The sequence below is a fragment of the Mercenaria mercenaria genome, chromosome 13, assembly GCF_021730395.1.
Source record: "Mercenaria mercenaria strain notata chromosome 13, MADL_Memer_1, whole genome shotgun sequence".
Taxonomy (NCBI): domain Eukaryota; kingdom Metazoa; phylum Mollusca; class Bivalvia; order Venerida; family Veneridae; genus Mercenaria; species Mercenaria mercenaria.
In genome coordinates, this window is record NC_069373.1 from 78,794,781 (window position 1) to 78,819,335 (window position 24,555).

The window sequence follows — 24,555 nt, forward strand, 5'->3', positions numbered from 1 at the left end:
ATTACCAGTAAATGGTTCATTAGAAGTTGCTGAAAGGTTTTTCTACTCTTAAGCACTTCTGTTCCCTAAAATGAATAAAATACTCTCCCCTTGAATAAAGTTGCAAGAGAACACTGCAGACAAATGGGTGCGTGGAATAGATCTTCCTTTTCTTCAAATAGTTAAAGTTAAAAATACCTCAAAAGGTTAGGATTATCTGTATATATATATGTCTCTTTCCTGGAGCAAAAATGTTTTGATTCTAAAGCTGGACATAAAACTAACCAAATTTAGTAAGGAGACAAAGACTTTTTTTACTTTGACTTTGGGCACCACTGCAAGTTACTGTTTGATAAGCCTAATGTATTTCCTGACACAAAAAAAGAAATGAGAAGTACCAGTTATTTTCCCTTTGTAAAAATTCATTAAGTCAATGTACAAAAACAAACTATTTCTAATTAATGACCTTATTTATGCTTCATTTTTATTTTTTCTTATGTTATCTACTTTAAATCTGATAATATCACTGTCCTGTGTCACGACCTTAAAGGCTTATCTATTTAACAGCAAAATATTTTAACAGTACACGTAGCTTTGGCAGGATGAATTCTCATAACTACATCGCAGTTTTTCTACTGGCATTTGTTGCATTCCATGTGATAATTTCACCAGATGAAATACAAAACCTTGGTGCCAATGACAACATTAGATTTGATACCATTCTACTGAATGAAGGAGATGGATACCACAATCAACAGGGACTCTTCATTGCTCCAAAGCCTGGATTTTACCTCTTCTCAGTTACCATAGCAACCGATCTGGATACTAGATTTTATGCTAATGTATTGAAAAATGGTGCAAGACTAGCCAGTCTAGCTGGTGATGGTGAGCAAGGAGGTTATCTCAACCAAGGTTCTGTTACCGTAGTAACAAAACTAAACACTGGAGATGAAGTGTGGGTTGCACATACTTCTCCTACAGGTGGATCTATTTTTGGTAACAGGTTTACCAGTTTTACTGGAATCCTTATCACTGAATATAAGTAGTTAATAACAAAACTGAAAAGAAAACAAAATCACAATTTCAATTTCTTGCTATTACCAATAAAGTCTTTTTCTAAAATGTAATAAACCTTACTGTGTATTATCAAAACATTTCGAAGCAGACAAAACCCTTCCAACTAACAAGAGGGTCATGATGACCCTGGATCGCTCACCTGAGTAATATGAGCCAACTGTTTCAAATGGCAAACTGATGCTAAAATATTAAAAAGGTAGGTCAGTAGGTCACATTCATGTTAAATGAAAGTCACTTTTAAGATCGGTGTACAAAACTGTACAAGTCATCCAAATTTCAAGGCTGTATCTTAAAAAACATGAAAGTAGGTCAGTAGGTCAAGGTCACAGTCAAGTGATCCCTAATCGCTTGGGGCCATCAGGTAATTATAGTTATAGTTATAATAATTTAAACACACTTGTTAGAGATCCATCAGGCAATGCTACATACCAAATATCAAAGGCCTAGGCCTTGAACTTTCAGACAAGAAGATCTTTAATTTTTTTCCCTATATAAGTCTATGTTAAACTTGGTACCCTCAGGGTAGGGCCTCTTTTCACCCTAGGGAAATAATTTGAACAATTTTGGTAGAGAAACACTAGGAAAGGCAACATACTTAATATCAAAAGCCTAGGCCTTGCAGTTTCAGGCAAGAAGACTTTTAAAGTTTTTTTTCCTATATATGTCTATGTAAAACTTGAGACCCCCAGGGGCAGGGCCTCTTTTCATCCCAGGGGCACAATTTGAACAACCTCAATAGAGGACCATAAGATAATGTCACAAGCCAAATATCTAGGCTCTACGCCTTGCGGTTTTGGACAAGATTTTTAAAGTTTTTCCTTTCGGTTGCCATGGCAACCAGAGTTCTGCATGGAACTAAATTCTTTGAATAATTTTGAAAGGGGACCACCCAAGGATCATTCCTGTGAAGTTTGGTGTAATTCTGCCCAGTGGTTTTCAAGAAGAAGATTTTTTTAGAAAATGTTGACGGACACACGACCGACGAGGGACATTGGCCGGTCACAAAAGCTCACCATAAGCCTTTGGCTCAGGTGAGCTAAAGTAATGGTGGAGAAAAACCGTCCTGTGATTTTGGACAGACTAGGTGAAAACCACTCCTAGTAAGCTGTTTAATTACACTTATTGAGAAGGTTTTTTGTCCGCCTTGAATTTTTATCAGAAGTGGTTTTGTCTACTTTGATATTTTTAACTCTTTTTTTTTTTTCCTTGAAGAAGTTTGTCTGGCTCTTTTTTACATGGTAATCATGCCTTCATACTACACTGATCAAGTGTTAAACATCGTCCTATATTCTTCTACAGTGATTTTTTCCCAATTTTTGGCAGCCGACTATCAGCTGTTTCACGTACCCAAAAATAGCTATATTTTCCACTAAAATCTTTTAATTTTCCCTTAAAACAGGTTATATTTTCCCCTTTTGAAAAAAAAAGTTCCATAATATGCATAGCGAATAATTTAAAGAAAATCGGCATTTCAATACTTTAATACTGTTTGCGTAATGTTGCTTCAAACATGAGCTGTCAGTGGACAGCATGCTAAACTATTCTAATTGCTTGACAGTATAATATAAGCTATGAGTAAAACTTTAACATTACAATAAGCATATTCTAAGTCGAAAAGGGGCCATAATTCAGTCAAAATGCTTGATAGAGTTGCCTCCTCCTTTTTACAGACTGGGGTCATGATGGTAAACAAGTATGTAAAATATGCAAGCAATATCTCAATGGACTTTGAAAATATTTGGGGTGGTACGCAAACTTTAACATTACAATAAGCATATTCTGTCGAAAAGGGGCCATAATTCAGTCAAAATGCTTGATAGAGTTGCCTCCTCCTTTTTACAGACTGGGGTCATGATGGTTATCAAGTATGCAAAATATCAAAGCAATATCTCAATGGACTTTGAAAATATTTGGGGTGGTACGCAAACTTTAACATTTGTGTGATGCTCACGCTCACGCCGACGCCGGGGCGAGTAGGATAGCTCCCCTATTCTTCAAATAGTCGAGCTAAAAACAACTCGAGTGGCTATAATTGATTGATAATAACAATAATGTCTTTATTTACTGAGGCTACACATCTGGGTAACCCAATCTTCCATGTGGGCCCAATTACGTCACACTGTTTATATTTCTGACATGTGTTGCTGCAATGTACAGCAGATTCGCAGTTTATGGATGACTGTCTTCCTTTTAATATCGAATGGTAAACACTGACTGTTGGTTTTAATGCGCTATTATTTTTGAAGTATGTTTGGCGTTTAACTAAATACCGGTCTTTACCAGTATGTCCGACAATCTTACACATGTCACCAAGGTAACATGTTTTGGGTGAAAACACTAAAATTAAATAGAAATTAATAAAAACAAGAATTTTTTGGCAGACAACTTTGTGACCGAATATTCTCGTTCCCCTCCCAACATTTACGTTTCTCTTGAAATATCTCAATTATTAAACAAGGCAAAATTTTGTCTTTTAGTTTTGTTTTTTTCCCAACTAATCTAGACCTTATGCATTGAAAATAACTTTACAATATTTAGTCAATGTATGATCCAATCTTCTTACTGGTAACATTTAATTAACTGTGCTCCAGTTTCAAAGCAGCAAGAAAAATGAAGAGAATGGAAATAATTCATCATGTATTAAGTAGAAATAGGAAGGAAATCTAAATGTTTCACTTTTGGTAGTTCCATTTTACATCATATAGTTCTAAACAGACCAAGTAATATATATAGTTGTGAGACTAAAAACTTCACATAGGAAATAAGTATTGTGTCTGTTATGATGAATATCAAGTGTCTATGATTAAAATTTGGATTTCCCCCTTTTCGGATTTATCAAAAAATTACTGTGCATGACAGCTATATCAAAACCTGGAGTTGGTAGATCTCTAAATGTCAAGTTGACTGGTTCTTAAAAACATCTCTGAGACAATTTGTTGTATACAAAACCTGTCCTTAAACTCTTAACTGAGATGATGGTTTATGCATATTATTTCTGTGACAACATCTGAGACAAAAACAAGTCAGACAGACTGGTGACACAATGTATTAGTCCTATAAGCTACCTACTGATATTTACTAACCTTGGGTCATAATGCGTCACCCTGCATATATCAAGAGTATTTTTGATGACCTGTCCTAGGGTATCGTGCTGATGTACACCAAGAATGGCTGTCCTCGCCACAGCACTGTTACTGGCAACAAATCTTCCAGAATCTCTCCATACTATCTCCGATGCCTACAATAAATTCAAAACTGCTTTTATTCCAACATAGATTTTTTTAACAGAATAACCTTACAGTTTAAATAATACAACAGACAATGTCAATCTGGCAGTTCAAACAATGTCTATCATAATGAAATTAATTTTAAGTTGTTTTTTCTATAAACAATAATGGCCACAAAGAACATAATTTTAATTTACACTTTTTTCTTGGAAAAAAAAAAACAATGGTTTAACTTTAAATGCCAATCATCATCCACCAGCAGTAAAAAAAAAAATCATGTTTATCAAATATTCCTGACAACTTTCACCATATTTTCTGTACACTTAGCAACTGAAAAATCCACAACTGATAAAATGAGAGACTTAAAATCAAGGCTTTTACAAATGACTATTAGTTAATGACTAAAATAATGAAACAAAGTCAAAGCGAAAAATACCAAATTATGCACCTTACCCTTAAAGGTTCCTCCGAGAACTGTGGGTGACTTACAACATTTTTAACATGTGAGCATACACCTGGGCTACCCTCGTCACCAAGTTCTGGTAAACCTTGTTCAGACCAGCACATCAAACGCTTCGCATAGTCCACTGGGTCTACCTGTAAATATAAAAACTTTTCACCTTTTGTTGTAAATGTCATTTAAAGTCACCTGATCAAAATTGGAAGTTCTGTACCAGTACATGTACATGATATAATACATGAGCCTTGCACCTAGATAATAGGAATTTTAACAGGTTTTTCCTCAAATATGGAAATATTTCTCATTCATTAATTAAATTCAACTACACATATTAGTTTGTATGTAGATAATATGAAATAAGGCACTGCCTCAATCAGGAATCAATCCTACTTCAACTCATCCCATAACATTTGAAAAGAACTGTCTAATGGCCATGATGACAGCACGGGAAAACACATTTTTTAATACAATAGAAAATATCTCATTTAGTATATCGCATGTCACCATCGATTTCCGTCGCTACGCGTAGGATCAATTCCCTATCAATTTAAAGGTAGATTTTGGAATAAAAACAACACTGCCTATATTGTATTGTATTACATGTAATTTCCGCCTCTTGGCTAGACACACCCTCCGGAGTGGTATATTTATTTATATGAACTGTGCTCACTAGCTGCTTTTATTTACAAGTGCACACTATGTGTATATATATATACCATACATCCATATTTGTACTGATGTGCAAGACGTTGCGGTGCAGACAAGTTATGTGGACGCTTATTAGGCACAAGGAAAAAGCATATTCTTCAAAATAATCCGAAGTCAAGACGCTCTGTGCAGATGCCGGAAGTACACATTTTTTTAATTCGATAGTATATATCTCATTCGGTATATCGCATGTTACTGTGGAGGAACCGATCCAGATTTTCATCGCTTTGCGAATTTTTAAGAGTATCAGATAACTGAATTGTCATTTTTTATCAGATATTTAAGGGGTAGACACTTTTTCAACTGCAAATGTGACTCATTTTCATATACAAATTTCATTGATGACAAAAGCTCTGAAATAATTTTAAAAAAAAAAACATTAAAAAATGCATACTGTCATATTAACTCACCACAGATTTCTTCTGCACTATGGACTGCAATATGAGAACCATTTGATCAGTTTCATCAGTCCAGTCTCCCTGTTGCCACTTCCTGCGATGTGCGTCCGGAAAACATTTCTTATGAACCATTTCAAGTTTGTCATACACTTCTTTATAATGCTGAAATATTTCATTTACATAAAACTGTTAACTCAATAAAATTGATATATCATACTACATTGTAATATCAAAAAGTATGTGTTTATTTTTCAGAGAAATAGCTTTGGCATCGTGTTTTAAAATGGTTCTAATCTAATTCTGTGAAATTAATAAATTTCACAAGCATGAAATCCAGTGGTCACTGGTTCTGGCCAAAATTACTTTTTTAAATTTCAAAATTTTGACCTATGAAACATTCTATAAATGGGAACTTTACTACTCATTGAGATTTAAATTTATAGACTGATTCAACCATGAAATCCACAAAAGTCAGTCCCCAACAAATATTTTTAAAATGATTTCACAGTATAGGAAATTTCACAAAAACAAGGTGTCTGTACATTTGCCTGCTGGTGTTACTCTTGGTCTACCAAAGGCACACCTTGAATAATGAATAGTTTGAAAGCACTGTGGAATTTATATACTGAATTTTTCAATTCATGTCATCAATGAAACCAAACTAAATGGCGAGAGCTCTCATCTGAAATACACATGCATCTTGAAGATATAAATTTGTATATGAACAAGCTGGATATCATATTCTAAAATTGTACTAAAAATTTATTTTATGTGAATACTCCTTCAGTCACAGACATTATTTATCATGTTCATTGGGTCTAAACATAAAATTCTGTGTATCAGGTTACCTGACCCTAACTAACGCATACCCAACCCTACCCTATTACATTAAACCAGAACCATTTAACACTTATTAGAACATGAGAAAAGAATGTAGAAGTGTATAAAAACAATACAAAAACCTTTTTAATCTCATCTTTTCTTAGTCCTTCTGTCAGCAATCCAATGGCATCACCAACGCACTGGCCATATATCGTAGCATAGATCCTGTCATATGTTCTGTGTATTTCTCTACGTAACACCTGAAGTTGAACAACCACAAAGTCTATTATACTGTCTGCCCTATTCAAAAATCTAAGCCATCAGCAAGTGTAAAGTATACTGATCAATAAGTATGTTGTTGATTACAGAATCCTTTAAAAACAAGAGCTGTCAGAGGACAGGAACACTCGACTATTCAACAGCCTAGTCAACTGAATGAATACAAAATTTGACAAAGGGACATAATTTTGTAAAAATGCAAAACAGGGTTATGGAACTTGTACAGTCTATATCAGCTCATGAAAGCGGGTAAGTGTGTCACGTTTTAAGCCATTCCCATTAGTGGGTACCGAGATACCAGCATACATACAAAACCTTAACCAAAAACTTCTAAGTCGAAAAGGGGCATAATCTTGAAAAAAGTAAAATTGAGTTATGGAACCTGTGCAACGTAAGTCAGTTTATCAAAGTGAATTAGTGTGTGAAGTTTCAATACATTCCCATTGGTAGGTACAGTGATGCCAGCTCACATACAAAACGTTAACCAAAATTTTCCAAGTTGACAAAGGGACATAATTTTGTAAAAAAGTAAAGTAGAGTTATGGAACTTGTGTGATGCAAGTCAATTTATCACATCGAATAAGTACCGGTATGTGAAGATTAAATCCATTCCAACAAGTGGTTACTGAGATATTAGTCCAAATAATTTGAAGTCAGAACTGATTCCGAGATATTTTCGTGATAAAGAATCCCTCTCTTTAGAGGAGAGATATCGACCTGCACATGCAAAAATTATCACAATATCGCGACTCGCGTACATTTAGTTGGACTAGATTTTTGGATGATATATGTATGTGACTGGACAATTTCAAGTGTTCAGTTATTACTGGGAGTTGTCGAGGTGGTATAGGGGGCTTTTAAAGTAGGGGTGGGGCACAATACTTTTGGACCAGTTCGTACGCGGAGCACGACGACATCCTGATCTGATAAAAAATAATTTGGAAGTGTCTACAGGGCTCTCGCGAGTGGGCGACTTGAGCGAAATAGGCGCTCTAGAACTTCAAACTTCGCTCAAATCTAACCTCAAAGCGAAATGCAAGTCGCCCGATTTTCTTTGATTTCCGCACTCGCTAATTACTGCTACCCGGACTGTTGACAATTTGCACGGTGTCATAAATGAGTGTTGAATACACAAACACACGCCGGTAGCATAATTTAAGCTCCGCCTACCTCAGGTACTTGCGAGATTTTCCCCGAGAAGTGTGAAAGCGAATCAAATTATCTGGTACACCAGAGTCTATTGTGTTAAGCCAATCAGTGCCGCGTTTATGTCTTTGACACTTAGCGTTAATTGTCAACATGTTCGAGTGCAAAAAAAAACAAACAACACAATGTTTTATTAAAGAAACTGCTGATTAACCATGCGATTAATTGGAATATGGTACACAAATATTTGTTATCTATGATAAAAGAACGACATGTAATGTATTAACTACGTTAAATTGACTTCCATTGATGAATTTATTTTAATATGTATTTCTAGTTTACACATTTTACTTTCAGTTTTATAATTCGAGTGAGATACTGACATTCCTCGGTGAATAACTCGGTGCAAAGAGCTACAAAAATAAATACACTTCTACTTCTTTGCTCAGTGTTAATAATAAACACTTCATATAAGATATAACCAAAATTCGGCAGGTTACATTTACAGCATCGGCTTGAATTTTGAAAACTACTGTTTTTCAGAATTTTGTAACGAAAGGATTACCACTGTATGGGAAATGATCTAACTAAGAAAATGAATGATCACATCAATGTTTTTTATCAAGAAAATTTACAGCCACCTTTCGAATCACTCAACATCATATTGCGGTAGAAAAAGTTTTCCCACTTCTCCCTAAAGTCTCCCCACTTCTCCCTAAACCAGCTTGAGGGAGAAGTGACTTCTCCCAAAAATTTGGACCTAGCTAGACCCCTGGTCTATCGGCAAGACGGTTGTGCCGATTATATTTCTTGTTCACATGACGGTCGTGCTGATCAGTATTCTTATCTGCACGACGGGTGTTTCGGTAGCATTCCTATTTTTGGCGTAAGGTATACCTTAGTTAAAAATTATAACTAGCTATTACAGCATCATGTTCATTGTTTAAGATGTTTAAATCAATAGACTTTAATTAGATATAACAACAACACCGCTACAAATACCATTATTAGTAAAATTAACTGAAAAATTTACCAGCTGCAAATAAATCGAAAGAATGCACCGAAAACATGTTCCTGCATTATATTATCAGTAGTTAGTTGTCATACCGTAATGCCGTGATTTTACTTTTCCTACTAAGTTTTTAATTCAGTAAATCGTACTTGAGTGTTTCAACATAATGCTAACATTGTATCTGTAGAGGAATAGCGGGGCAGTATGCCCCGCCCTTTTTTTTGTGAGTCACGCTGCCCATTTCCGATGATCGCCACACTGCCCTTCCATACAAACTGTTCTTGTCTTTCAGAAACCCGCCCCTTTGCCTCTGAAGTTTTGACACATTAATAACTGCTCGCTTTGTTAACTTTCTGCCCAAAATCACTGTGTGTATTGTATATTTTCCGAAAATAGAAATTCGGTCATGGCCCATGAACACATGTGATGTACTGGTTCCCCAAGTACTAGCGTCCTAGTATTAAGTTAGCCGGGCGCTATTATGTCAGGAAAGATCAAAGGTCAGGGGTCATCAATCATAGCCGATTAATATGTTATTGTTTGCCTGCTGAAATTAAAAGTGTGAATAATCCAATTAGCAGATTTATACGGCTAAATGATTGTTTTATCAGGTAAGGGAAAACCGCTAATACTTTCTGAAGAAAGTCAATGTAAAATATCATGAATGTTTGCTTTAATTACCCCGCTTGTTCAAATCGAAAGTACTGCAAACAAAACAAATTGAAAAGCTGAAAAAAAGCCAAATATTAGCGTAATTTACTAATTACTCAGTTACGCTAAGGAGGTAATTATGGAATCTGCAACACTGACTAAAAATTCAGTTATTCCTCCTGTGAACTCTCTTGAAGGAGGCAGTGTTAAGATCATTGTTTCAAAATGCCTTCTGTATTATGTGGGTAGGTGCATGCTAAAATCGTCAGATAATCGGTACATTATAGAGATTTGATAAGCAGGGAAAACTTAAGAAGTTTCGTAAGTAGTATTTTAGTCGTATCAATAAGAAAAATAACTGACATGACTTTCCAGGCATGATTGTCCTGCGAATAACAAAAATAATCGGCATGACAGTCGTGCCGATATTAAGGAAATTTATTGGCACGACTGTTGTGCGGATAGCCTTGGCCAAATAATTTTTAAAATAGCAATGGAGAAAAGACACCACATTCTGAGATCAACTTGTGATTCAATTTTCAGCAAACCTGCACATTGGTGATTCAGGCGGATATAACACAGTTCATTCCGAAGAAGTGACTATTACCGCATACAGGGTCGAATTGTTTTGGGACGAATCGTCTAAATAAAACCAAAATTTGACTTCTCTTGTGTAAAGCGTATTAATATATGTATAAGGATAAATTCTTAACAAAATACAGATTTCGTCTAAAACAAACAAAACACACTTTAGAGACTCTGTATGGGTGTTTTCTTGGTTTGTACGTTGAAACTATTTTGACTTTCCCGGGATACTCCATTTTTAAATTGGTAATTTTGTTAACACGCGACTTCAATCTGAAGATTGCGGCTCCTTTTCTTTGTCGTCGTATAAACTTATCTGCCGGAAGTTCGCGGTATCCAAGTAAACAACATGGCGGATGGTGGTATGCAAATCATGGATACTCAGCCAGTTGAGGATGGATTTGTCCACATTAATGGAGAGACTCATGTCCTCAACTATGACACTAACATTTTAAATCTTGAGCAGAACCGGGAAGTGTCCCCAGGTGCAGATATTGAGCCAGACAATGATATAGTTACAGGAACAGAATCTGCTGATGAGGAAGAGGAGGATATTGAGGTAAACATTCAAATATATTTGTCATTAATACACAGTAAAGTTCTGCTAATGTGTATGGTCACTTTGATACTTTTCTTATATTCAAATAGTTCTGGCTACCATAACTTTTGTGACGCAATTTTTATTTTCTGATTGTCGCTTACATTAAATTATGGCATAACCACATTTGGTAGTCAAAATAGTTCGATTGTAAGATTATTTTATAGTTGTGACAGGCATTCTTACCATCAAAACCTCGAAGAACTAAAAAAAAATGGAGGATAAATCACAGTACACAGTCATGTAAAGTTACTGGTTTTATCGCTTGTGCATATATGTTAATCGTGTACAGTACATACATCAGTTTAAATCACCAGAAAATTCATAGTTTTGGAAATTTTCTCTTAATTTTTACATAAATCATTTGGGAATTGAATCCCCTTTTGATACATGTAAGTTTTATTTGAATTTATGGCCAATTTGTGACATAATTGGCAATTAAACCTAAAGCATGTAAAGGGTTGGCAGCAATGAAAATTTCATTGGAAATTTCCTCCACTATTTTGGTCTTCCAAGTGTTTGACACGAGTTCGGATATTGCCCATTAGAAAAATTACTCAGTATTTCCTAGGATTGCATCAAATTTGTTGGACTACCCCATTAATTAAATTTGGTTACCTAACCAGTGCAGAACCACAACATCTGCACATTGACTCTCATGAGAAACTGATGATGATCAAGATCAACATTTTGTATATTTTTGAATTTTATTAAATTAAAAATATAACCATTTTCAACAAAGTTCATGAAAAACATACCTTAGAAGGTTTAAATTCACAGAAAAGATCAACAAATAATAATTTTATATGGCCTATTTGTTTTCAAAATGAAGACTTTGAAGAGTACCCTGATCATGTCACAACTGCACTGGGGGACAAAATATTGCAGACAGGGTTGCCCATTTGAAACTTGTGTGTATAATTTATGTTCAGAATTTGTTGCATGGATTATTTTATGTCAGATCAAAAGAAAAATTTTTAAGAAATATTTTGAAGTAAAAGGTGAGTCCATGACATTTCATTTAAGGAAATTATAGCGTGACAGACTTCTGGCATGATTTCTGGTTAGGTTTCAATATGGGATTCGTTTTTAAAAGCTAGTATTCAAAATGACCGTTCTATTATCTGCTTCTTGCATAACGGTTCTTTCCAGTATTTCAGTAAGTATGATGTCATTTTATTCAGCTGTCATTTCACAACAGTAATAAAGGCAAATCTATTAAAACATATCTGAACTGAATATAGATCTATGTATGAATCCTACTTGTAACACTCGAAAGAGGGGTTGGCAGTATGATCTAGATATATAGATAGAAACCTTTTTTTCAGTGCTGTAATTGTATGATCAAATCACTTTCACTGGGTGACACAGAGTAATAATACAAAATTGACCAGTGTTCACTAGTAAAAAATAAAGTTTCTTGGATCCTTTCATGTCTTTTCAATTGACAATGTTAATACATGAGCCTAATGTGGCAAACTTTGTCATTTTCTTTCAAAAATATAGTTTTAAAGAGAATATGAGAATTTCAGGAAAACAGTTTTTCTTTATTATTGAAAGTAGGTGAAAGTAATTTGTTTTATTGCATGTCATCCAGAAAACTGCAAATGATGTTGAGGTAGAAAATATTTGTTTTTCATTTCAGTTATCACCAGGTGGCATTTTAGATGAGGAAACAGTTGGTCGAGGACTATCTAACCTTGGGCGTTCAGCAGATGGGGCAAAACAGGTCTACCTGCACTGTACAATACCTGTAAGTAGCATTTTTCCCAATGGTTTAAACTTTGAACTGCCATCCTACAGCAATATATATTACTGAAAAGCATAATTATATTAATCAGTTGAGAAAAGGAAAATCCTAGAGTAAAGATTGTAAGAGCTTGTAAAGTAAAAATCATTTGTATTACAGATCATTGGTATCTATATTTAAACACTATAATTATGTAATTTTGATATTGTTTAATTTGCAATGTTTTTATTGTAATGTAAACCCTATTTGTCTGTTTTGCAGGGTTTCAACCTGATAGATATACAGGCAATTGCAAATTATACAGAACTCCAAAAAATTGAATTACCTTATAATCAATTAACAGGTAAAGAAGGATAAATTTTGATGACGATTTCAGATAATTCAGTGTTTACAGACATTTAAAAAAACCCAACTAAAACTGAAATATTTCTCAGCATCTTTTCAGAGGAATTGTTCCAGCAAAAGGAGTGTATACTATCACATATCAGTGTTATTTTAAAAACAACCAATTTTTTTGTCCTTCATAATTATAATCTTTATATTCACACATTACTACACCAAATAAGTACATGTATGCGGTACACAGAATCCTGATTGATTCATTTTACTTTAGAAGGAATGGAGTCCGTTTCCTTTGAAGGTTGAAATGCAAAAAAGGCTTAGAAGATTTCAGTCAAAGTTGTTTCAGTATTGATTTAAAGATTACAAGTTATGCCCCTCTTCTACTGTTATTTTATCACTAGCATTTAAAAAAAATCAGTGTTGCATAAGAAGGGAGAATTTCAATCAAGGGAAGGGGGTAAAATATCCAGATGAGATTGTACTTATGTTTACAACTTTGGTTGTGCCTTTAAAAATATATATTAAGTTTGCTTTTGTAGTGCAATAATGTACAGATATGTTATAGTTTATTGTTCAGTATATGAGCTGCACCATGAGAAAACCAGCGTAGTGCATTTGCGACCAACATGGATCCAGACCAGCCTGCACATCCGCACAGTCTGGTCAGGATCCATGCTGTCCGCTAACAGTTTCTCTAATTGCAACAGGCTTTGAAATCAAACAGCATGGATCCTGACCAGAATTTGCGGATGCACAGGCTGGTCTGGATCCATGCTGGTCGCAAATGCACTATGTTGGTTTTCTCATGGCGCAGCTCATATGTTTCCTATGTATTATATTAACAGATTTATCACCACTAAGCAATCTTCCATTCCTGCTGATTCTGGATGCTTCTCACAACAAACTGACCACAGTGCTTGACTTCAAACCACCAAAGAACCTGAAAGAAGTGGACCTGTCATTCAATGAAATTGAGGTCATGACAGATCTCTCAGCACACCATTACCTCACTAAACTCAACATAGACAGTATCCTTTTTATTGTTAATGCAACTCATTCATATCTTTAGATGAAGATTTTTTTCTTGAACTTGTGAAAGTTACAAGTGGTACAAACTTATTAACATATGATTTTTGCAAGATTTCCTAATAAAGCACCAAAATTAAACTGTTCATAATGTTTGTTTTTTTAAATAACAGAGTTGCTTTTTTTTACCCATATGTAACACTTATTTTGCCTCATTTTATTATTTGACAGTCCATTGTATGTCAGACCTGATGGAAATGAATATGTTGAAAAATTTCACCCAGCTATGAGCAAGGAGCTTTAAACATAGTTCAGTATTCAGCAAATGACATGTTAATTAAGATACGATAAGATTTATTTACTGTGGATGAGATAGCTAAAGTTCAGGTGAGCTTATGAACCAACAGCGGCTTTGAAATTCTACCTTTTCAGTAACACAAAAAATTCATCAAAGATCAATACACCCACCCTGAGAAGAATTGAAGTACACCTAAATGTTGATGAATATATATGAAGTCAGCAAATGAAAAATAAAAACATTTATGGAATTTTATCATACACTTGAAATTTATTGTCATGAATTCATCTTCTCTTATACGCAATAAAAAAACACTAAATTTGAAAACTTGACCTTTTGTGCAGAGAGAATAATTCCACTAATATGTTATATTAAAAGTAGAATACTTACTTTGTTATCAATAAATTGTGTTTTAAATTTCCTTGACGAAGTAATCAGACAACAACATAAAGGACATTAGAGGATTAGAGAAGTGTTCTAGATTGAAGCACCTGAGTCTGGCCCACAACAAAATTGAAACCATTCAAGGTCTAGATTCCCTGCCAATTCATTACCTTAACCTGGTAAGTTAGTTCAAGTAATAGTATGTATTCCCTGTATGCAATTTTGACCCACACACAAAGTTATGAGCTCATATCTAAGCTACATTACAGGCTACAGAATGCAGAAATAGTATACAAGTATTTTATAATTGCATGATAATTGCTGTTTGTCTTTATACAAATTACTAACATGATATAGTTATAGCATAACTATGACATAATGTGAAAGAAAAGTTTCATGTTTTAATAAATGGTATATCATTTAACTGTGAATTTCATTTTGGACTTGAATACACAGCAAAGGTTGTGGGTTGGTGGCGGAAATTTCGTCAGAATAAATTTTATTATTGAAAAATAAAATTTATTCTGTAGACTGCTGACTGGTTATATTTGTAAAAGATTAGAGTTGAGTTTTTATATTTTTCTTTAAATTCAAGCTTTGGTATTTACTGCCTTGCTAATAATATACAATGTACACATTATCATGAGACAGTATTACTTGTCATAGACACATAGCAAATTCATATACAAATAGATTATTTCTTATTTCAGTGTCATAACAAGCTAACACGGATAGAAAACCTGGAAACTTTGAAGGTGATACAGGTAAAAAAACTTAGCTCCAATATTATCTTTTCCACCTGCAATAATTTAAAGTAAATATTAATCACAGAGCCATACTGATGAAAAGCTGTGAGATGTTGTTTTTTTTTAAAGAAAAATCTTTTAGTTTGTTCAAATTTTAGTACAATTTAATGTTTACCCTCTTTAAATTTTCATCCAATCACACACAACACATTCTCAAGTTTTTCTTCAAAACTTTTTCATGAAGAATGTACAAATTATACTATATATCTGTGAAGAGTTTATTTATTTATTATTTATTTGGGTTTTACGGCACACCAACACAGTATAGGTTATATGGCACCAAACAGGACTACAAATTTTGGTTTCATATCTCATTTACATCGAAATAAAAACATGAGGTATAGAATCAAAATTTGCATACCTGCTGGAATCACAGAGTTACAGCAAAACCAAGTGTTAAGACCCTATTAGTTGCCTCTTACGATCATGCAAGGGTAAGGCAGTGGTTCCAATTCCTTTCATACACAGATCGTCCCAGAACCACATCTGTGAAGAGAGTTGTAAAGAAGATTATCTTAGATATATATCGATTGTATCTTCTTTTCATAATCCTCAACCCTATACATAAATTGGATTTTAATACTTTAATCTCTAATGGTCCAGTGTAGTATAAATAATCTGAAATGATTATAACTTATTTACTTAAAATGATAATGTTCTTAGAAATGCATGCTAGAATTTTATTTCTTTTTGTTTTTAGCAAATTAACTTTTCTGGAAACAAGATCCGTAGTTTGAAAGGGTTACAAGATCATGACCTACTTGAATGTCTAGATCTAGAGGACAATGAGGTAACTGTACAAAGATTACACAGTTTTTTATATTATGAATATCAACATATGAACTGTGTTTCTGAAAAAGATTTTTTGTAAAAATTGCTTGTTCACTGAAAATTCAGAGGAAGATGAAATATGTATTGAACCATGTATGCGTATTATTGTTAGCACTGATACCAGAGTGAGCTGAACATTTACAATGGTACAAGTGCAAAATGCATAAAAGGTATTATGATTGCTGCAGTCTAATTAAATGTCTTTGTAAGTTAGGATTTAAACTTAAAATATTTAAGTTTAGTTTTTATACACATGATTTGACTTTGTCCAAATAATTTATGTTTTTCCAGGAAGATTTGATATATTTCTTTTTTTTCTTACAAATTCGTCTTATTAAATATTTCAACCACTACATTCCTATTTTCACAGGTGATTGACATCACTGAAATAAAGTACATCAAAGAACTGCCAATGTTGAGACAACTGAACTTGTTACGTAATCCTATACAAGAACTTCCTGACTACCGGCTCTCCATACTCTTCCAAATACAGCGGCTTACAGAGCTAGACAGACATAAAGTGGAAGTAGATGAAAAGGTTGGGGTTTTTTTTACTCCAAACTCCTCAGATAAATCTTTGAATTTCATAAACATTATTGGGCTTCATTTATTATGGTAATACAGTCGAGACTGTTTTAAGAGACCGACTTTGGGAAGCAGCGAAAAAAACGGTCACATATGACAGGGAGTCTCTTAAAACAGTCTCACTTAACAGGATGACGCTGGTTTCATATATTTTTCCAATTAAAGTACATGAATATCGGATACTTATATATTGGCCTCTTTTAAGGTAGGAGTGGAAAATGATTAAATACTATTTCTTTAATTACATATTGCTAAAATTTAAATTTGAAATAATTTGCATCATTCTTATGATGTTGATAAAACAAATTTAAGCACATGATCTGGCAAGAAAATAAAGGGGAGCAGTAAAATATAAATGTTCCATTTGAACTATTTACACACTGAGGTTTATATTTATATTTATATTTTTGTGTACTAATTGTTCATTGACATTTATTCGATTATTGACTGCATCTTTGATCTGTGTTTACTTCGTCATTCCTGTTAAATACAGCCATATTTTTGTTTCACCAGGAATAAAGTCAAAGTCGCTGAAAACGGTCTAAATATCGATTCAGGAGCCTGATTTCACAGTCGCTTGTCGCATAAGGCAGGGGGTTGCTTAATTCAGACTCTTTTAATAGTAAATTGAGTCCGAAGCATAAAATAGGGTCGCATATGACAGGGAGCCGCTAAATTCAGGGGGTCGTTAAGGCAGTCTCGACTGTACAGTATATTTTTACGGAAACATCTCAAAATTTTAAAGTTTTTACTGACAGGCAAACTTTCAACATGTGTAAATCTCTGTCTTTCAAAACTTGGCATACTTGTATATGAAAAAAGAACCTTGTTGATAGATCTACAAAAGTTCTGCTAACTGTAAATATGATCTTGGTGTCTGAGTTTAAGCTATAGCCTAATATAAAATAAATTGTATTATAGATTTGGTCATGAATAAAGGCAAAAATTTTGCCTTTGAATATAGTTCATAAATTGAGAATGTTTTTTTTGCCAGGTTGCCTCAGTAAACATGTTTAATCCACCACCGGAGGTTATCGCAGCCAGAGACCACATCATGCATGTTGTCTACTCATTTCTACAACCTAGTAGAGTCTGGGACAGGTATGGACACCTAAACCATTTCATACATATATTAAGAAATTTCCAAATTCACAAAAAATTATCAGAAAGAAGAAAAGTTTGAGTGTTAAGGTACATTCATGTTTCAGGATGAAATTCAGTCTCCAGAATTTACAAACATAAGTATGTATAGTAATGATAAGAATCTGTTGAAAAATAGAAACAGTGTATTGAATGTTACAAATACATAATATAGAGAATGGAAGTATTTGAAACTCATTGGTAGGAATAATTTATACTGAAATTTAGATGTAAAGCTTTTGAAGTTGAAGAAAAAATAAAACCTGATGGATACCGGTATATCAAACTTTTGTTTACCAACATATGGTAAGGAATTATAAAAAGTAGTGTTGCAGTTTAGAAGGTCTTATTTTTGCATTTTTATCATTTTATTCTTAAATGTATGCTGTTTACAACATGACTTGCATTTTGATATAATATGTCTATGTTTCAGTACCCTGCCAAGTATAGAAACACCATATCCAATGTTAGTTCTTGTTGGACCACAGGGGTCAGGGAAGAAGGACCTTGCTTTAAAACTTGTTGAGGAATTCTCAGACTATTTTGGATATGGGTAAGTTATTTGTGTGTTGATTGTTGAGTTGCAATATTAGTGCTTTTTCTTTTCATACAAAAATTACACAAACTTTATATGGGTAAATTTTGTTTTCTGGCTGTGCTTTCAGATTGAAATTAGATTTCAGTACAATGTTTGTTTTACAGAATCTCCCACACAACAAGAAAGCCACATAAAGAAGAAACAGCAGGGAAAGACTACCACTTTGTAACAGAAGAAAAGTTTGAAATGGATATAAAAATGGTAACAAATAGTTTGCCTCACATTTTTATTTAATCTTTGATACAAAATTTGCCGATATAACATGACATGATAATTTATCAGTTTTATGCTGTTTACAGTCTTACAATAAAAGTTGTTGTCCATGTATGAACTTCTTTTTGTGAATGTGTCCCTCCGTGAAAATTCACTGACACAGCATCTCTTGGTATTTTAAAGGGCCAATTCTTTTGGTAAATTAGTCAGTGTAACATTTTATTATTCTTTAGGGCCAGTTTATTCAGACTTACCAGTACAATGGACAATGGTATGGACTACAGATGGAAAGTATAGAATCTGTGGCCAGGGAGGGTCTGGCCTGTGTGGTCCACATGGAACTGGAGGTATGTTTATCACGTTTATCAGTTTATCTTTATGATTTGTCACAAGGTATAAGTTTTCTTGACAGCTTGTATCTTAGTCACTGACAAACCATTTAAGAATTTTATCTTGCTGGCTATCATTCCTTACAGCTTTTTAGTAATGATCCAGCTAGTAATGCTATCAACGTGGCAGTGATTTTGTTTAAATAAAATCCATATTGAACATTTACAAACCTATTACAAAACATACTCGGTAAGCACATGATGTTTCTTGACCAATGGAAATGCTGGAAACTTTAACAATTCCTTGGAAAGTTCAACTAAGTGAGCATTGATTAGGAAGTTACGATATTTTGCAAAATTATCTTAGTCTAGACAATAAGAAACAACTACAAAAAAAATTAATGGTGATTCTTTTTCAAACATGAACAAAGAGGCTATCATCCAAATGAATTGGTCTTCACTTTTTTACCATTTTTGCAGGGAGTTTTAACGCTAAAGAACACATACTTTGAGCCAAGGTATGTTCTGGTAATGCCCCTGACCGAGGAATGCCATGAGAAACGTCTGAGGGACAGGGGTATCTACACGGAGAAGCAGATAGAACATACCTTAATGAGAGCAGATATGTACAAGACTTACAACCAAAACCATCCAGGATTCTTTGATATGATGATCAATGGTGGTAGGTATTTAGTTGTTCTACTTTGAAAGTTTTTTACATATAGTTTTTCACACTTTTGAATATGTTGTAACTTTGTTGTATGTTAATGACGGACCTTGTATTCTTTCATTGGCAGTATAGTTTTACCTTTGTAAACAACACCCCTGACAAGCATTTGCCTTCCTGCAAAGGCTGATATTTTGTTACCAATGTGAATGATACCTGTTTGTTAACCTCTCCAGAGCAATAACCTTTATTCAAAAATACTGTAGACTGAATATTTTCTTCTCAAAGGCTTTCTTTAGCAATTTCTTGGTTTGCTGCTGCATTTATGTTACTTCATGAAATGTGTTTGTGCTTTATGGCATGGTGCAGATTAAAACTGAGGAATATTTTGAATTTGTGGTTGACTATTCGTGACTATTAGTAAAAATAAAACTGCCACAAATATTAATCAATTTACAGTAGGTAAAAACCAGCTTTTTTTCCAATGGTATTGCTCTACTGAGGTGACACTATTTTTGTCATTCGTAGATTGTTTTATTAACCTTACACAGTTTACTTATTAATTACTACTATAACCCCGAGATATAATAAAACATTAGTATAATGTTCACATTTTCATCTTTAAAGGTCAAACTGAGGAGTCTGTAGGTAAAAACTATTGCACCTTAGTGTAGGTAAAAATATTGCTATGTAGATAAAAACTGTTCTACCATAGGTTGAATATATTGCACTCAAACCTGTATCAAGCAGGCTACTATATGAGCAACACAACTTGGCTCCTAAAGACAAGTTGCTGCTTTAGAAAAATTGAAATTAGAACAGAAAGTTAAGCTATTAGTTGCTTAAGACAATTGACTGCTTAATACAGGTGGTTGCTAAGGCAGATTCAACTGCACTACTTTAATCTCAGATCTTATTATTTTTGTATGTTTTTCCCTTTTGCCCCACTGTTTAGTTGCTTTTTTTTAAAAATATTATTAGAGATTTTGGCCATATGCAAGTACCTGTTCAAAATTAGCTATGTTATTTAGACCTAATTTAGTTTGCTGAAATTTGACTGAGAGGGAAAAAGAAGCTTGTTCATCAGTTTTAATTAATGCTTGTTTTGTGTATCATTTATGCACTTATATGCAGTTTTAGCTCACCTGAGCATGAAGTGCTCATAGTGAGTGTTAAGGATTGTTAAATGTCCATTGTTCATCCTCTGTCAGTGCTTCATCCATATATCTGTTATCCACAATTTCTTTAAAGAACATTTTCTCCTAAACCACTATGCCAAGTTCAACCAAACCTCACAGGAATGTTCCTTCGGTGGTCCCCTTTCAGAATCCTTCAAATTTAGGTCATCCTTGCTGAATTCTGGTTGCTGTGGCAACTGTAAGGAAAAACTTTCAGAATCTGCTCAGAAACAGTTAGTCCGATTTTGAAAATTTCATGGAAATATTCCTTTGGTGATCCTCTACCACATCCCTTCAGGCCATGTTGATTTGTTAAGAAATATGGCTGTATGGAAAACTTTTAAAATCTGTTTCTCTGAAACCACGGTCAGTTTCTAAATCAGAATCTCTATTGTTCTCTTTTGTCAAGCTTCGACAAGCTGGCTCAAGTAAGTGATATAGGGCCATCTTGGCCCTCTTGTTGTTACAGTTTTTAAACAGCATTTATATATCAACTATTATTCTGACATTGTTCAACAGTGAAGTAGCTGATATCATTTTATTCCCTGTAAAATTGAACATCATGTAAATAGATAAATATATAGTGTTAATTAATTGCATATGGGTATACCAATATTACACTGAGCATAAATCTTGGGAATAGTTTTTGCTTCAACTTAGCATAATGGGATGTGGAATGCACAATGTCCAAATGTTTCCCTTCCTTATAGCAACTTGTCCATGTTCTTGCAAGCAAAATGTTAGAAATGTCATTCTGTCTCCTGTGGTTTGTGTTGGATATAATTTTGGACTGCCGTTTTGATTGCAATGAAAAAATTATCAAATTTGATTTGAATATTGCATTGTATTGTGCACAATTTTCTTCCCTGTTTTCATAGTCCTCATTACCATTCAGTATAGTAAGAAACACGTCCAGTTAGGAATTATAATGTTTTTACTGTAAGAAACACATTCAGCTAGGAAGCAAGTTTTTGTGTATATGAAACATACCCAGTGAGACACTACAGTGTTGTTGTCTATTAGAAACACATTCAGCTAGCTTGATCTCCATGTATATTCTAGATGTAATTCTGTTTTATTTCCGTTTTATTATTAAATACTTCTTTTTTACTGTCTTAAAACTATTCTGTTTTGCTGTCTTAAAACTGGAAGTACTGTGAAGTTATTTCATTTCATGGGTATAAAATATTCTGGATATATTTGTTTGTTGAAATTTAATCTAGATGAATACAACCACAAAATCCACATATTAATCCCTAACAAATAGTAATGATTTCACAGTACTGTCAAACCTTGTGTGTAAAGACCATTCTAAGAAAATGAAAAAATGGTGTTTGTTTATAGGTGGTCTCTCAAAATAGGTAAATATCATGTTTAAATGAGAAGAGAAAATAGTGGCCTTTATAAGCAGGTTTTACAGAAGTGGCCTTTTCTCAAAGGTAGTCTTTAGCCTAAGTTTGACTGTACATCATTTATATCCATTATTTTCTGTTGGTGTTCTTTCACAGATGATATTCAGGAAGCCTATAAGCGGTTAAGACGTCTGGTGATGGATTACCTCGGTATTGGTGTGCCGTCCCCACCCTTGTCCGATACTGGAGACATGGCGACAGATGTTCAGCGTGGTGACACAGATCAGAACCTGACCACTCAGCTAGGGACCAGGACATGGTCTAAGCCTAGTATGTCAGATACAATGTCACAGACCTACAACCGTCCACGTGGAGCTCAGTCACCAATTATATCTGGACGAGGCATTGTGGTAATATATTAATTGAAAGTCTTAGTAAAGGGGTACGTAGTATTTGGGGTAATGTCTTTATGCCTAGAGTCAATGTAATTTGTAAAAAATGTATAAAAAAAACTATAATTTTCAGATTTTAGCTACTGGTATATATAGTTAACCTTTTGTACTTTGAAACTGTTTGGCTTTAACATTCTGAGGCAACATGTACATGTATTTATTCTACATCTCTGAAGTTGCTATTAGGCCAGAGAGATTTGCTTCATGAAATCTAAAAAGTAAATTCAATCAGGCAACATGTTTCATTCACTTCTATTTCCAGGAAGAAGCATCACTGAAAAGAAGACAAAGTGCAGCAAAAGAAGCAGTGATTGGGGCAGCACCGCCACTTTTTGAACAGTTACTTACAAGGTAATAGTAGATGTACTTTATAATACAATGTATCAAGTACCAAAATATCTTTAAACCTGCTCAGTGCTTTTGTACATTTATCACCAGTTTAAGTTTAATAGTAGATTTTTCATTCAAGTTACTTTATTTGCACAGGTCTGTTGAACAGTATGATTTACAGCTACCATAATTTTATCATCTTAACTTTTTTCTTCTTTTCATAGATTTTAAGCAATGAAAGGGTAACTGCATTTATGTCTGCAATATCATTTAATTCTGTTGGCATGAATTTCTTGATTTCAGTAAAAAAGGAAAAGCAGTCGCTATACTTTGTTGCATATCAAGTCCTGTATTTTAAAATTTAGACCCCATCAATAATAAAGACTTCACAGTATCTCCTTTTGTGAATTAAACATCTTGAAATTAAACCATTTATGAAGAAATGTAAATCTTCAGGAACAGGTTTTGACAATGCAAAATAGCTCGACTATCCGAATAATAATTATGTAGAGATATTGCATAGCTTCCCGTTTAGTTAAGCTTATGTCTGCAAGCTGGTATTTCAGTAACCAATAGCGTGAATGGATTAAAACTTCACACACTTGTTGACATGCAGTACACAGCTTTTATATTATTAACCAATTCATGCCCCTTTTTTCAACTTGTAATTTTCAGTAGTCTTGTATTCAGAAAACACTTGCGGGGAATTGATCAGAACTTCACACACTTGTTCACTGAGATGATATGACATGCATGAAAGGGGTTCTATAACTGTTTTGCTTTCCACAAAGTTATCCCCCTTTCTGCACTCTTACTTTCATGTAATCTTTGACTATGTAATCTGTTTACCTCATTTAGCGTAAACGAGAAAGGAAAGTTTTGTGACAAAAGTGCTGCTCCATTTTCACTTGTTTGTGTGTATATTTTCATTCTTTTTTAAGTAACAAGGCTTTTGAATAGTTGAGCATTGCTATCCTTCATGAATAAATCCTACTATTTAGATTAAGGTAGTCTTAATAATTTTGAAAAATTATGTCATTAATTTCCATTTATACTTACAGTTATCCAAAGACAGCCCCTCAGAGTGTGGAGGGACAAGTCGGTCTTGGTGTGAGTGAACGGCAACTACCACAGACCCCATCGCTCGTTTTCAGCTCCAATTGTTAACAAACCAAAACGTCCAGGATCTTCTGACTCAAGTAAAAAACCGGTCAGGTGCAGTTCAAGTCCACAGGGTTAACATCTGCTAGTGATATCCACAGGGGCGGTTCACCTGAAGCTGCCCCTGCCAAGGAGCCACAGCACCCCCAAATACAGAAAAGGGGCCAAAAA

The 24,555-nt window shown here is 34.1% G+C and overlaps 3 protein-coding genes across 7 annotated transcripts in view; 2 read left to right on the top strand and 1 right to left on the bottom strand.

Moving 5' to 3' along the window:
- Positions 1-10,628, bottom strand: part of LOC123528617 (ADP-ribosylarginine hydrolase Tri1-like) — a 33,852-nt gene extending 23,224 nt beyond the window's left edge. The window contains exons 1-5 of the mRNA XM_053522412.1: positions 10,509-10,628; positions 6,812-6,931; positions 5,862-6,011; positions 4,737-4,880; positions 4,140-4,294 (exon numbers count right to left, since the gene is read on the bottom strand). Coding sequence (XP_053378387.1) covers positions 4,140-4,294; positions 4,737-4,880; positions 5,862-6,011; positions 6,812-6,931; positions 10,509-10,580 — 641 coding nt within the window. The 5' untranslated portion in view covers positions 10,581-10,628. The remainder of the gene's footprint in view (positions 1-4,139; positions 4,295-4,736; positions 4,881-5,861; positions 6,012-6,811; positions 6,932-10,508) is intronic.
- LOC128546145 (uncharacterized) overlaps positions 1-24,555 on the top strand; it is a 121,013-nt gene that overhangs the window by 46,920 nt on the left and 49,538 nt on the right. The window lies entirely within an intron of this gene.
- On the top strand, positions 10,381-24,418 carry LOC123528616 (leucine-rich repeat and guanylate kinase domain-containing protein-like). 2 transcript variants are annotated; one of them, XM_045308461.2, is made up of 17 exons: positions 10,381-10,903; positions 12,588-12,695; positions 12,954-13,035; positions 13,880-14,062; positions 14,797-14,921; positions 15,453-15,506; positions 16,249-16,338; positions 16,750-16,917; positions 17,959-18,065; positions 18,538-18,657; positions 18,807-18,903; positions 19,149-19,262; positions 19,725-19,926; positions 20,539-20,559; positions 22,598-22,851; positions 23,156-23,244; positions 24,285-24,418. In XM_045308461.2, exons 1-17 carry the CDS (start codon positions 10,694-10,696, stop codon positions 24,388-24,390), a joined length of 2,130 nt encoding a protein of 709 aa, XP_045164396.2. In that variant the 5' UTR covers positions 10,381-10,693; the 3' UTR covers positions 24,391-24,418. The 2 variants fall into 2 exon arrangements, with proteins under 2 accessions (XP_045164396.2, XP_045164397.2); XM_045308462.2 differs by lacking the exon at positions 20,539-20,559 and having other exon boundaries at positions 10,390-10,903.

Bases quoted from the DNA above. Each gene is read 5' to 3' on its own strand.
- LOC123528616 (XM_045308461.2), top strand. From the start codon at position 10,694: ATGGCGGATGGTGGTATGCAAATCATGGATACTCAGCCAGTTGAGGAT. The intron at 16,339-16,749 runs GTAACTGTACAA...CTATTTTCACAG, and splicing joins TAGATCTAGAGGACAATGAG to GTGATTGACATCACTGAAAT. The intron at 16,918-17,958 runs GTTGGGGTTTTT...TTTTTTTGCCAG, and splicing joins AAGTGGAAGTAGATGAAAAG to GTTGCCTCAGTAAACATGTT.